Source organism: Sceloporus undulatus, chromosome 4 (genome assembly GCF_019175285.1).
Source record: "Sceloporus undulatus isolate JIND9_A2432 ecotype Alabama chromosome 4, SceUnd_v1.1, whole genome shotgun sequence".
In the NCBI taxonomy this organism is placed as follows: domain Eukaryota; kingdom Metazoa; phylum Chordata; class Lepidosauria; order Squamata; family Phrynosomatidae; genus Sceloporus; species Sceloporus undulatus.
Window position 1 is genome coordinate 55,085,310 of NC_056525.1, and position 15,923 is coordinate 55,101,232.

At 39.2% G+C, this 15,923-nt stretch overlaps 1 protein-coding gene across 1 annotated transcript in view; it reads left to right on the plus strand.

The window, feature by feature from the left end:
- The window catches only part of PLXNA2 (plexin A2), a 518,762-nt gene that overhangs the window by 236,782 nt on the left and 266,057 nt on the right, over nt 1-15,923 (plus strand). The window contains 1 exon segment of the mRNA XM_042463708.1: nt 8,068-8,202. Coding sequence (XP_042319642.1) covers nt 8,068-8,202 — 135 coding nt within the window.

Here is a 15,923-nt window from a genome sequence, read left to right on the forward strand (position 1 = left end):
AGAGTCTTGAATAGATCAGACACCATCACCGGGGGTGCTACTCTGCAACATATACATGACACAATATGGTATTTTGCTAATCTCTTAAGATAATGCAGAGCTTATGCCTGCAGTCTGCATTGTAGTGGTATTAGCCAGACAAATCTCCACAATGCCTTTGAAGAACTGAAATTTCCAAATTGGAATGTATTCTGCTTGGTCACGTGTAAATGTTTTGCTGGCCTTGAATGCTGTGAGCTGGGACTGATATTTGGATTTGCAGATTATGTTGTTAGGCTCTTTTTAAGCTGTATTTGTAAACACACATCATCACTGATTGAAGAAACAAGCTCCTTCCATTCCAGGAGACTGTTTAGCAATTGCAGTGAGGTCCTAAGGTAGTCTACATCTTCTGTATTACATATCCAGGGGTAACCATGTTGGTCACACAGCAAAGTACAATAACACCCAAAATCTACAAAGCATGTATCAAGTATTTTGTGCATTTTGGTTGTTCCAATAAAAGTATCACTGTTTTGTAAATTTTGGATGTTACTGTATCTTCTGTACTGTGAACCATCCTAGGGGGTCTTAATTTCTGCCCACAAAGCTTGTGATATTTTCTGTGTATCTTGCCTGATATTCAACAATTCAGCCATCTGATCAGAGTTTAGCTCTTTCAGAATTCACATGAAGCCAATAAATGCATAAAAGAGAGCCTTGGGTCATATTTATTTAACTAATTAAAGGTATCTATACTAACAGATGCTGTCTTCTATGTCAGTAGAGCATTGAATTAGTTTTAGTGGAAATCTATAAAGGGTCTAGGTTCACCTACTTTGGTCCTCCAGGTATTTTGGACTTCTACTCCCAGCATTCCTAACTGGTGGCCAAGGTGGATGGGGCTTCTAGGAGATGATCCAAAACACCTGGAGGACTACAGTTTGGGAATCACTGGAGAACTATCCAAGGTTCTGAACCTTTCTAAGAGTTAAGGTTCAGCTCCTTGGAGAACTCCTAAATTCAGATTAAAACCTAGAGTGACTCCATCACTACACTAATATGGAAGCCATCATGTCACCACCACTGAAATGGAAGACACCGGCAACCACTGGATATCTATAGTAATCATACATAATTTAGAATATTATGTCTTTCTAAACCAGGGAGATTAGATTCTAACTCTTATTTTCCCTGTTCTTTGTCTATGCTTTCTGAGTCTCATGAGCATTGTAATCCTAATCATCTGGATGGTATGGGGAATGCTTACCCTTACATTTATTTTTCTTCATATACTTTCATGTAGAATATTGCATTCACTCCTCTTTCCTGGGGCCATTGAGTTCCATAGCTTCATGGTTAACTTCACTTCTGTTCCATCTGAAACACAAACAAATTACAGTGGGCCCTTGATATCCACTGAGGTTTAGTTCCAGGATCCTGTGTAGATACCAACATCTGTGGTTATTTGAGTTCCATTAAATATATTGGCATAGTAAAATGGTGTCCGTTATATCAAATGACAAAATCAAGGTTTGCTGTTTGAAGTTTATATTTTTAAAATTATTTTTCAAGCCGTGGATGCTTGAATCCTTGAATAAAGAATCACAGATATGTGCCAATTGTACCATGTTTCAGGGCAGCAATGAACAATGTATTCAGTTGGAAGGTAGACCAATGGCTAGGAGGTGTTGCTGTACCTTCCCAGCAATTACATCCTCATGGGAGCATGGCAGGGAACACAAATCAATCATATCCATCAAGCTGTTATTCCTCTATGAAACTCAAATGCCTAAGAACCCATTCTACCACTCACAGGTCAATAGTCCTTTGCTATGGTGCAACAAAACAGTTATGTTCTGTAATGCCAAGTCATGTTATACTGGCAACTACTGATGCCTTATGACATCTATAAAATCAACTGCCCTTTACCTAGGACAGGTTCAACACCCAGCAATGTTCTTATGGATACTTTGCTTATTCTGATTCAGTAACTCAGAATAATTCAAGATAGACTTTCACGTGTTTTGTCTTTTCTTTTCACAATTAAATTTGTTTTATTAGATTCATTGCATGAGTTGATGTGGGGTTAGTGACTATATGGAGGACAGCTTTACTGTGGAAATGATGGCTCCCATGTCAGTGAGGCAATGAATCTGTGTGGGTTTTGGTCCAAACTTTAAAGGAGCGATCCAATGTGCTGATCCTATTTGAGGGATAGGATTTAGCACCTTGCATAAATCCTTTAAATTTCAGATTAAAACCCAACTGACATAGAGACCACCATATTCCATTGGAGCTCTGTCATGAATATCAAACACTCTGTACTTATTAATGTGTTTCACTGGTCTAGCCTGCCTCTCAGTCCTTGTTCCTAACTAAAAACAACACGGTATATAGAAAACATTTTCAGATGGTAGGAACTTCTGTGAAGTTCATACACAGATGGTAATGTATGGTTTTAATGAGAGTTTTTCTCTATATACATTACAATTATACACTGATTCACTACACATGTGTTCCCTAATGTATATTTTTAATGGAAAACCAGTTATATAAAAGGAAAACCTTTTATAAATTGTACCATATGGTCCAGCTTCAAATCTCTTCCTGTTTGTGAAAGTCATTCTTTCTCTGCCTGATCATCCTCACAAGGTTGGTGTGATGATAAAATATATGCTGTCTTGAGCTCTTTGATCGTAATAATATAATAATAATAATAATAATAATAAAATTAATAATAATAGGTTTTATTTATTACCGCCCAATCACTGGGATCCGAGCGGTTTACAATAGAGGGGATAACAGACAGTTCCTGCCCACATGCTTACAATCTAAAAGCAGACACAAAAGGAGAAGGAATGGTGAGGGGGGGAGGAATCAGGTCCAGCATTCTTCTCTCCCTCTGAGGCCTGGACCAAGGCAGATGGACCGGAGGGAGGTTCTTCAGGCTAGCCCCTGATGGAACTGGGCCAGCCTACTCTCTCCCTCAGAGGCCGAAAGATGACAGTTAGGGAGGGAGGAGCCTCCTTCTTCAGGCTAGCCCCTGATGGAACTGGGTCAGTCTACTCTCTCCCTCAGAGGCCGAAAGATGACAGTTAGGGAGGGAGGAGCCTCCTTCTTCAGGCTAGCCCCTGATGGAACTGGGCCAGTCTACTCTTTCCCTCAGAGGCCGAAGATGACAGTTAGGGAGGGAGGAGTAACAAATAAATGCTGTAAACATAAGGGTGTACACACACCCAATATTCCTTCCCTGGAGCTATTACGTTATACACAAAGCATGAGTTCTTGTCAGACGGTATTAAAGCTGCATTGACATGCAGGTCTGTGTGAAGTAAAGTGAGGATGACAAATGGCTTGATGCATAGAAGTACTTGCTGCTGACAGAGTTCAGTGGGGTCTCTATGGACTTGTAGTTGCTAAAATGCATGGAAAGCCTTCCTTGGAAATATGTGTCCAGCTTATGGCTCTAGGTCAGAGCTGAGAATTGTGCAGCCCTTGAGATTTTAAATGGCAGCTCCCTGCACCCCTAACCAAGATAGCTGAGTTAGCTGAAAGTTGTAGATCAGCTATATCTAGAGCACTGCATAAACCCCACCTGTCTTCTGGATCATCCTCACTCAATCTCACATGCTCTAGATACATTGGAACATAATTGTCATTATCTTCAGAAAGCTATGATAGCAGAGGACAAGGTGGAAGTTCTAAATGTCAGACTGAAGAAAGTAGCTCTAGATCATGCAGAATTCCCACACCCATTTTTAAGTGGGACATTCTCACACGGTTAGGTGACATTGTTGATGTTCTACAGAGACTCAGTAGTGTGGAACAGCAGTGTCCCTAGGACAGAGGTTTGGTTCTGATTTATTGGGATGGGGTTTTCCAGTTTGATGAGGAATTATTGATTATTCACTTGTCAAGAGGAAAAGACAATTTGCCCTTGCCAGAAACTCCAACTCAGTCATGTCTCAGTGATCAAGTAATGCCACCATACCAGGCCTAGCAATGCATTGCCTGCTGGCCTGTGAGGATTAATTAAATTACAATCAGACATTTTAATGGAAGGACTTTGGAGGCTGTTGTCTTGGCAACGGTTTTAAACAGCTGGTTTAATGATGGGTGGAGAAGGGAATTGCTAGAAGAGCTGGGCTGAGAGACAGAGCAGTCTGCTTCCTTACAAGTGGCTAACAGAGCAGAGATGTTGAAGAGCTTTTGGAATGAGTCCAGCCTTTTCTTGCTCGTTATGAACTTTGAAACATATTTTCCTTTTGGATGTTATCATTTTGTGTGTGTGATATTTTCTAGCCATTTCTGGAAAAGATCCCCCCCCCCCGCCCTTGTAAGTCTTCTGATTCTCCTCAACCTTTGTCCACTTCTCTTCTATCTTTCCTAGAAGCTCAACTTCAGACTTCACTAAAATACTCTGCATGCTTGAAGCCTAGCATGAATCACTGAGCTAGGCTTGAGATTTAGCACTGAGTCACTGGGCAGCAAGATGGGACAATGAGACAGCCAGGCATATGTCTGGAGCAAACAGTCCCTTTGTGACAAGTTTTTCTTTACACTCCCTCCCCCCACAAGCCCCTCCACCTACCTCATCCTCCTAGCGTGGCAGCACATGCACGTGCTTTGAGGCACTCCTTCACACACAACAGTTTTCTGGGCACCAAGTAACAGAATCTCTGTCAACGAATGCCACTGGGCCACCAGGAGGCTTCACAGAGCCATTAGTTCACATGGCTGGTCTAATCTCTCAGCTTGATGGTTGCCAATATTTGCAGCTTGGTGTTATGTAGACACCATGTTGTAATCGACTGGCTACTCAAATATGCAAATCCTAGTAGGGAAAAATACAATGTAAATTGTTTGTTTAGCCTTCCCCCCTCCTTCCCTAAGGACATCAATTATTAACATTTTGAAAGAGACGAGGATGTGCTTGAGCGGGTGTGTTCCCACTGAGTACAGTGGGGTATGTTGCATTCTGAGCTGTATTTTCCTGCAGGGAGAGATATTTGCATAATCAAGCCTAAAATACCACCAGTACCAGCAAGCCAGGAGGCCTTCATTCAGAACTAGCCAAATACCCACTTCGTGTGTTTATCTGCTGAGAGCTATGTTTGCTTTGCTGGAATCACCAAATTTTAGGATGAGATGAGATGCCCATGCTGCTTGTGGGGTGGACTGATAATGATTTGTTTCATATTCGAATCCACATCAGATAAGTGATTTGATCTGGTATTTGAGCAGTCCTAGACAGCTCTCATAATGACAATAATCTAATCTAAACAAGTAATAATTTTCTACCTGTAATAACCTTGCATTAAAAATTATCTCCAGAAAGCTATGATATCTTCACAGATTCACAAATGATTGGTGCTAAATTCTGGTCTCAGTCCACCATCAGTCCTCACCCAGAAGTCAACAACCTGTTAGTCTTAAAGGTGCTTCCTTTCTTTTTCTCACCATCCCTTCTTTGTTTTTATGCTGCAAGAGACTAACATGGCTGCATCTTTAAAAATCTGAGATAAATAAATTACCTTTAACAGTACTGATTGATTTCTCTTCCCCCACTCCAATCTTGCCCTTTTCTTTTTTATGACATATGAAAGGATCTTGTGAAAGCTAAGCTATCACCTTTCTCCCTGATAACACTACTTCTGCATTTTGGAAGGAAATTTTCATCTGGCTGAACATTCAGTCATATGGTTATCCCACTTGCAAATTTTACATAAAACCCATACCCTCTTTTGTCCTCTTTTTCATAATGTGTAATTAAACCATATCTAGTAGTGTCAGAACAGATATGAGTTTATTCACTTACAGTGAAAAGTGGGTCCTTTTATTAAACAATGGAATTCTGATTTCTACTAGCTATGTTTGAAAAGTAATTCTTCACACTAGTCACTATTATCAATCCAGGATGCTGTGTGTGTGTGTGTGTGTGAGAGAGAGAGAGAGAGAGAGAGAGAGAGAGAGAGAGAGAGAAGATTTCCACACCAGCACTTACCATGGGGTAAGCACTGATAAAATGCCAGAAAAAACATTTAGGAAGCATGTGTGTGTGAAAGCCTGATGCACTTCCTAAACGTCAGAGAATCTTTCCCTCACATCCAGCAACCCTGAATTATTTGGGAAGCAGCCATTTCCCATCAACGCAAGTTAATTCCCTGACCTTTAGGAAGTGTGTCAGGCTTTCACACACACACACTTCCTAAATGTTTTTCTGGCATTTTACCAGAACTTACCCCATGGTAAGCACTGGTGTAGAAATCTTCAGAGACAGAGCAGCCAAGCTTGAGCACTGTTAATGCCACTCATAGATATTTTTATAACTGATGACATACTACATTACAGATGAAAACCAGGATACATGTAGCCAAGAAATATCAGAATATGGTCAAGATGGCAAAAGTTATTAATGAGCAAAAACACAAACGAGAAGAGACTGAGGCAGTTTGTTTTCCCTGTGTCTCGTGAGAAAGGCAAGAGTTCTTCTCATTGCCTCTCCTCTCCCTCCTACTGAGATGAATGCAAACTCCTTTTGCTCTTTGAACTCAGTTTGCAGCAACTGAAGTAAACAGAGGACAAAGGGGGGAAATGCAGGGAGTAGAGAGAAACTGAGACACTTTAAAAGTGACTGAAAAAGTGGGATGACAGGATTAACCAGAACTGTCCCTGCCTAATTGGGACATTTGGAGAGTATGTGATGGAATCCTTTAAATACTATTCTATCACTCTTTCAAATATTGCAGGCATTATTAAATCTCCTATCCATTGTATCACAGGTGGGGAAAAGCTATCCCTCTAGTACTAAACTATCAGTCTTTTAGCAGTCAACAGGGCATGCAAGATCCATTTCTGCTGTCCATGTATTAGGATCCAAGACATGGACAAATAGTTTAAAAGAATATGTATATTATTAAATATCCTAGACCTTTCTAGCCTTAACAGGAAAAGTTACTGTAACTTTTAAAAATGATTTCAGAAACAAAGTGCTCACACATTATGAAACAATAAACTGTAAGGAAAACACATGTTGCAAAACTGAGAGTCACTGTTTAGAGGTTAAAATGTTGTGCTACATAAGGTGGGGTTTCTCTCCAACAACACTTTCTTCCTAGTGCTTCACAACCCCTGCAAGTTGATTACTCTTCTATTTATTTGAGCTTGTGAAATTAAAGGTGTCTTCGCAAATAATGAAAAGAACTTTGAATTTAAATATTCTAATTTAATCCAAGAATACATTCTGTAGCTTTCCGTTAATATTTAAGAGTGATGTCTTAGCTTTCTCCTTTGGTCAGATTACAGTGAGAGAACCGAGTTAGCAACAGCTGTCTCAACATATCCACTGGTTATGTATCCATAGAATTCACATGTATATACGGGTGACTTGGACCAGAAGAGTAGGACTGGGATCTATACATATAGAAGAACTGGAATGAATTAGCTTCTATGGGGCGAAGCAGACCGGCACAATATGCCAGCCTTGGGGTAGTGTGGGGGCATAGCATTTAGATGATGCACACCCTGACACCACCCCCAAGCCAGCATCACGCCACCCACCCAACAACATGGTAGGCAGCATTGCAGTGCTCCAGCAGCATGGAGTTTATATGCTGCATGTTACAAAGTGCCAAAAAGCTGTTGCCACAGTGGAAAAGCTTGCTTTTGGCTCAAAAAGGAGTGGTTTTCTGCCGCTTCTTTTTGAGCTGGGAAATAGCTGGATCAGAGCTGTAGTGTGCAGTTGCCATGGCCCTAACCCAGTGTTAAAAGGGACAGCATCAAGCTGCCCCTTCAGAGCCATCTGTTTCGGCCCTATGTATTCTAAGCCAATGCATCCATGGATATGAAGATGGTCACCGTGAGTGTAATTCTGACTTAAAGTTGATATTATGTGCACATGCTGAATATTCAATATGAAAAAGGCTCCACTGAAGACAATATTCCAAACATCTATTGTGAAAATTCCCTTGCTCTTTAATTCTTCACAAATCTACTCACTGTAGCTACTAAATTACTGTCTTGCAGTATTTCTCCTCACATTTGATAACAGTGGTTTAACTTATACTATGTCTGTCTTTATTCCAGATTCGAGCAGATGGACCTCCTCATGGTGGTATTCAATATGAAATGATTCCAATTTTCAAGGATGGGAGTCCTATTCTTCGTGACATGGCTTTCTCTACAGATCATAATTACCTCTATGTCATGTCAGAAAGACAGGTAAGGCTTGCTTGTTCATTCTACAGTAGGTATTATATTTAATTCTACTGTAATGGGAAAGTACCGTGCACCCAAAAGGATTCTTCACAATTGTACCATGTATAGATAATACCAATGGAAGTTTTAATTTTTATCTGGGTTTGGCCAGAGACAGCTGTCTGTGTACCAGGTGAAGAGGGGTTTTCCTTCTCATCAGCACGCTATTGTCTTTAACAAATGGAATTGGATGGTCCAACTATGAATGAAACATGGTTTGGGATTTGGTCTTAAGTCTATTAGCACAGCCCATCTCATTAAACAGGTGCCTCATCCATTAATTACTCTCCATATGTTTGGCTGCACAACACTGCCTTTGCAAACAAACAAAAAAAGAGAATCTTTTCTTGTTTTGCTTTTCTGAATCTCAAGTGTCTATGTGCATGTGTGTGTGTGTATGTGTGTGTGTGCATGTACAAAAAGGCTACAAAACTGTAGGCAATAAAACTGTTTGCTTGAAAAGGTCAAAATTGTAAAGTGAAAATTGGACACTGCAAGGAAGTGGTGTTCAATGAAGTTTAAAATAATACATGTGTTCTATTCATTCAGATATATTGGGCAAAGATAACATAATGAAATCCTGACCTCCCCTTCTTTGATATTAGAAAAGTTAGATATGGTTAAGGTTCTGCTGTCCATGGGTCACTTCTGAATGTTGCTGACCAGATGTTGTTAATGTATCACAGAAATCAGAAAGAAGCTATTTTGAAAACAAAAATATTTGGTATAGGTTTTTTAAAAAAAACCTCTAAATATCGAACTTTGTGTTAACTATCAGTCTGGCAACATATTGGAATACTCTAGTGTTGGCTCCCAAAGATATTTAAGAATTTAACAAGATGGCCTTCAAAATACCTGGAGGCAATGGCAGGGGGTTGGACTGGATGGCACTTGTGGTCTCTTCCAATTCTATGATTCCATGATTCTATGTATTATACAGACTTTCACTTCTTTAAAATAAATCCCTCTCACACATGCAGTTAATGTTGTCATTGTTTGTATCCTGCCTTTCTCCCAAGATGAATTCTAAAAATGGATAGAGTTTGTTTTGTGCTATACCAAGAAGTGGAAAAGAAAAGCTCTTTCAATAGTTATGCATAGTAATTGCATTAGGATGCAGTTTCAACTGGTCTTAGAGTTGATCTACTATTACTAAACTGCACAAGAATTGTTTAGGTTTGGAAAGGAGAGTCCAATTTTTTCCTGTATTGGGCTTATCTTCATTTGATCAAAGCCTGTGATAAACTGAGCATGGCTTTTATAGAAATGGAATTGTACATTCTGTATAATTATTGTCATGGCAGCAATTTACTTCTTAGTGCAATTCCATTATTGTCTTATTGAGCATATTCCTGTGTTGCTTTCTATGAAGACTCTCTTATAACTGTCTTATAACAGGCAGTGGTCCCTGCCTGTCAGGGTGAGAATCATGTGGCCTCCAGATATTGTTGGACTGAACTTCCAGTAGGTAGCTCTAGCTACATACAACTGCGAAGAATGCTGGTAGTTGCTATTTCAACCCATTCTCTTTGTTCTAATCCATAAAGTACATTTGTGGTAACCCACATTTATCCTACAGCCACTAGGAATGGACTTGAATAATCCACATAGCACTTCAGCTAGCATACTTTACTTACTTTTCAGTCTTCTTATTCCCACTCTGGGCAACTGTTCCTCAGAAATGCTCATGATGGTTGATACTCCTTTCAATTATGAGTGAAGGAAATACAAAAATGGTGAACTATTTCTAAACTAGAGAGTTAGTAGCTGAGTCATTATATCCCGTGTGAAATCTTTGATTCCTTAATTTTTACCATCTTCACAGCACTTGCTCTGACCCCATTTATGTGATAAGCTGTCCTTCTGAAAAAGGGCACCAGATTGTATCCAGCAACACCAAAATGATTATGATGAAAACTTATAGCCTTTGCAGCCCACTAGAGTCTGTTGCTTATGGGAGCCAACACCATGTAAATAACCTAGAATTGCAACTGTAAGAGATCAACTGTATCTCACTCCTGTCGAAGATGAGAAAATGCAAGCGGCCTGAGCTATGAAACCTTGCTCTTGAGTTCACCGATTCTATTAAACATTTTAGTGGCTATCGCTCATGACTCTGTAATACTGGATAATTTGTCTAGTGTTGTGTGGATGTCAGGAGATGAGTCTGGATTGTACTGCATATTTCTTGGTGAAATAGAGAATTCTTTGGAAATGGATTTTCCAAAGTCATTATCCAAGGATTTGATTTTCCAAGTCCAGGTTAGCGTAAAGTGACCAAAGAAAGACCACATCTTTAAAAGGGCTAAGCTCAGAGCAGTTCTCATTATTTCTGCTTCTAAGATAAGCACACTATGATAAGAATGGAAGTTACAGCTCTTTTGCACATTTATCTCCCAATGGCATTTCTTAATATTTTTTGCAGCTGTTTTCAGAAACTAATTTCTAAGCCTAAATCTAAGTGCTAATTCCAGTCAGAGTAGACCCACTGAATTAATGGAACATATATAAATGTTTACTTACTGAGTGATCATGGATTTAGAGTCTGCCTTATTTGGGACTGATAACTGCATTTATGCTTTACATATTTATTGTAAAGTGGAGTGGATCCCAGGATAGGGATCAAGAGGTTGTTTTATTTTGGTTTCTTTCTTGAAGGAAGCTACGAGTGGTTTTAGCTATTTTCTTCTTAATGCAAGAAAGGCTTCAAAAATGTGCCATTTTCAGAACTATTCACAGTTCAGGTGTCATGTGCCCCCCTACTTGAGAATTCAGCTTCTGAAGATGAAGCAGACCTGCCCATCAGATACACTCTTGAGAGTTCAGCTTCTGAAGATGAAGCAGACTTACCACAGCTGTGCTCTCCTCCAGCTCACTCTTTCACTTGAATGCACCAGAGAAAGAGGAGGGAGGAGAGATACTTCCAAGTCCTTAAGGAACGGAGGCTGTTTTGCCATCTGGCATAAACCCAGTCCCCTCACTCCAGGCAGTGAGAGGCTTCATACACACAGCTGGGAATGTCCTCCTGAAATACAGGTTACAAGTTCAGTGAAGCTGAGTCAGCATGCCTTATAAGTTGAGGGCTTTCCCCTTTTCATTTGCTGGAAACAAACTTGATTTCTTTCTGAAGCCTGCATGTACTGCAAGATCTGATTCTGTGATTTATGACTTTGAACTGTTTCTTGACCTGGCTATCAGCAACTTCTGGACTTTACTAAATATTTATGATGCCTGACCTTAGATTGTTTGGTTATGTGATATTGCTTGCTCCCTTGCCTTCTGGTGTAGTGTGAGAAAAGGACATCAGGACTTATTCTGCATAAAATTCCTATCTTGGTTTTCTTTGTGCAGAAAACAGTATTTTATGCATAGGAACTTCTATGATTCTTCTATGACACTTCTATGATTCTTGAATGTTAATTCATCACTTCACAGATTTTGGCTGGTTTGAATATATAAATAATAATAAAATCTAAATACTAAGGGTTTTTTTTAAAAATAAAGGTATTACGATACTGCTTCTGGTAATTCTTTTCCACGAACCAACACAGCTTCCTACCTTTTTGCTTGTTTGTTAAGATGGAGAATGGAGGTGTATACAGTTTTGAAGATCACAAAGTGACTTTTCTCAAACATAATGAGCTATTAAACATTTAGACAGGGTTATCATTTTTGCAAGGGAGCTACATCCAGCTTAGAGAGAAAGTTTGGAATGAAAACAGAACTGCACACGAAGCATTCCATAGAGTTCCAAGAGAGATGTCTCTGATTCATCATACATGGGATGTAAGGGCCTAAATATTCATCAGAGCTGCTAATTCTGTTAATTGTGAATTGGAGAGAATTTCTAAATAATGAAACACACCCAAAGCATAGTTCCATTAAGAGCTGTGTTTAGCTTGTTGGTAAAGTGTTTTACATGTCTCTTTTGCTGTTAACCTGTTCCTAATTGCTTCTGTACTACGCTTGCTCCCAGATAAGGAATAGTCGCCAATAAAAAGTATCATGGTATCTTGGTACAGACTACATTTTAACAATGAACAGGAAAATATACTGCATTATTTTAAAAGGGACAAAATAGAGGAAGGTAGTAAAGCCCATCAAATTTAAATCTAAATGTATTACTTTAGTGAGGCATTGATACATCACTGAAGTCTTAAGTCAGGAGAGGGAAAGAAAGTCTAATAATAGTTTTTTGTGGGTTTTTCGGGCTTTGTGGCCATGTTCCAGAAGAGTTTCTTCCTGACGTTTTGCCAGCATCTGTGGCTAGCATCTTCAGAGAATGCTTTGCCTGGAAACAGTTGAGTGTATATATATTGTGTGAGCCTGGGAATGCAGGAGTGATTTGCATGTGTATTGTTCTGTGCTGATGGCTGGCCTCAGGCTGGGAGGCTAATGCAAAAGAGGATTAATGTCTGCTAATTGGTGATCATTATCTGCTGAGAACCCCCTGACTCTGAATGGTTTCCCATTTGCATTTGCTGAGTCCTTATTTTGCTAATCCTCAGGACTGGTAGCCAAATTTTGTTCACTTTAAGGGTTTCTTCTTTCCGGTTGAAATTGTCCAGGTGTTTGTGGATTTCAATGGCTTCCCTGTGCATCCTGACATGGTAGTGGTTGGCATGGTCCAGAACTTCAGTGTTTTCCAACAGTATTTTATGCCCAGGATGGTTTGTGGCATGTTCTGCTACTGCTGATTTTTCTGGCTGGCCCAGTCTGCAGTGCCTCTCATGTTCCTTGATTCTTGTTTGCACACTGCGTTTGGTGGTCCCTATGTAGTCTAATAATCTAATAATCTAATAGTCTAATAATGCCAACACATTTCTGTAAACAATATTATATTCTTCAGCTAATTGTCCCGAATAACATAAATTGTTTTCCCTGCTTTTAACTTGCAAACTGAACCTAACTTCTTTCAGTAAAAATGTAATCTCATCCTATCCTACAAGACAGACTTGTCTTTTCTGCAGTGACTCGTGCCTCCATGGATGTATGGGAGGTGCATTAGAGAAAGTTTTATGATTTATTTATTTATTAGAATATTTATATCCTGCTTCTTATCCAAAGATCTCAGGGTGGCATATAAGAAAACAAATCTTAAAATAAATAAATAATATAAATCATTAAAGTACTTTTAAAAGTCTAATACATATTAAACAATTAACACATTAAAAGACAGATCAAAAGTATTGAAACAGTTTTAAATTGTTTAAAATGAATTGTAACCATGCATTTAGGAGGGTTTTTTTAAAAAAATCTATTAATCCCCCAAAGCTTTCAAAACCAAACTTGTTTTTATTTGGCATCTAAACAGCAACAAAACAACATACAGAAGTGTCCTTGTTTTCACATATTATGGCATTCATGGTCAGATTAGAATTTTTCCTGCAATATGTACTATAGCATTATAATTTTCGTTCACTGCACATCTCTCTCATTCAGAGTCAGAAGTTGCTAGTTCTGAACCTGAGGTGTGTCCATAAATCACATGTTATAAAGAGGAGTAATTTCAGCTTTGATTGTATCAGGATAAACTATGGGCACCATCTTTATCTGTAAAAGCTGCTATGAAAACTGCATAGAGCAATGTAAAATAAGTTGGTTCTGAAAGGCTGAGGTCACAAATAAATCTTTACCCAGCACTGTTCTTTCATGTAAACAAATGTAAACTTTCCCCAGTATTTAATACATGGATTTCAGTTAGATTCTTTTGATTTTTTCTGTATAATTGAGTACTGGTCACTTCATTCTGTAAGAAGATTAAAATTCTGCTCGTGGGCCCATAAAAGATATATCACTGTCCCAAGTAGTCTTTACACTAGTGAAGCCTTCACTAACAATGGTTCCATGATGAAGTGAATACAAGTGGTCTTTGTAATTTCCAAGCCCTTCTTCCACAACCTCCCCTGTCAACCAAACAAAGGGTATTTCACTAGTACGTTATTTTGAATTTTTTTACACAAACTTCCCTTTGGCCACATTTCCACTTACAAATAAATTGCTTTGCAATCTAAATCAATGGATCAGTTCAGAAGTGGAGTGTGGTTCACACTACATTTGCCCCGATTGCATTTTCTTACTGCAAAATAAAATAAAATAACCCACTTGTGGTTCACAAATCAATTCAAAATGGACCTGCTCCAGCCGGCCAAAGGGGAAATTTAAATTGATTCCGATCCACATCTGGTTTACACTTACATGGAATTGATTTATCAAAAAAGACAGGAAAAAATCAGCATCAGAATTGTTTCAGTGTTTCGGTTCAAGTGCTAACCATAGTAATTTAAAACGGTTCAAATTGATTTACAATCTGATTTAAAAGGTAGTGGGAATGAGGCCTTTGTTTCTCCCTCAGCTTCTATACCCTTTGACCGTGCATCTCTATCTCCTTCTAGAAGTTTTTTTGTTTTTAAAAATTGTTTTTAAAAATTATTTTAATTAGTCCTGCTTCATCAGATGATCTTCCCCCTGCACATCAACCCCTCCCTTCCTGTGCTCCGAATTGAATCACAGCAAGTTCTCATTTGCAACTGATAGAAAAGATGTGCTGAAATCCCCAGTTCCAAAAGCACTGGGTTAAGGGGGATTTACGACGATGATGCTGTCCAGAATACGGGTCAGGAAAAACCGGCACTAGTGTAAATGACCTCCTTTAAAACTGGTTTGGAAACCCATTTATAACGTCTGAATGGCCCCTCATGGCCTCTAAGATAACCCTGGTGTGCTTGGTTGATGCTGTCCCACTGCTAATGTTAAAGTAAAATCCAGCTCTATCACTGTTTTCTGTGTACCTGCTCACCATAAGTATGCCTGGAGGTCCCAGAAAGAAGTGGAGAATAAAATAATCAAAATGCCATCCACAGCCTCTACAGGTAATTTTGCCCAGGCTGTTCAGGAGAGGCTTTTTCTTTTTTCAAAACTAATAGTGACTCTTGTGGTATGCTGTACTGCTTTGACTCTATGCTTATTAATGTTTTCAATTGTTTAATTTTACAGATCATTTAATAATATTTTAATCTTGATTTGTATGCTTTTAGCTACATATGGATACATTCTGTATAACTTTTAATGTATAAGCCACTTAAATATTTCACAAAACTGCAAATCCCAGAACTCCATACCACTGAGCCCTGGCACTTAAGTGGTATCAAACTACATTATTGTTGCAGTGAAGATGCAGCCCTTGCAAGATGCTGAAACCAATCGATGGTACGCTGTTGCTCTACAAACTGACACCTTTTCTCTTGCCTGGAGTGAGAAGACCCTTACTCCCACTGGGACATGACCCAGAAAAATTGAAAACCAGACCAAGGCCCTGATATCTAGCAACCCTACTGCAGAGATATGCAGCCCCCTGAGCTTCAGTGAGGGATGTGTGCAGGCTCTGGAACAGAAATTATGTCCCACTCATGATTCAGAGGCTCACATACTACACATTTTATAGCTTTTGGAGCCTGCTATACTTGGGATACAGGCTTAGTGGTTAAGATGCTGACTCTGACAAATGCAAAGTCAGCAGATTGGCAATTCAAGACCTCGGCGCCGTGTGATGGAGCAAGCTCCTATTACTAGTCCCAGCTTCTGACAATGTAACAGTCCGAAAGCATGTAAAAAGTGCAAGTAGATAAATAGGTACCACTTTGGTGGGATAGTAACAGCATTTGTACAGTCATGCCAGCCACATG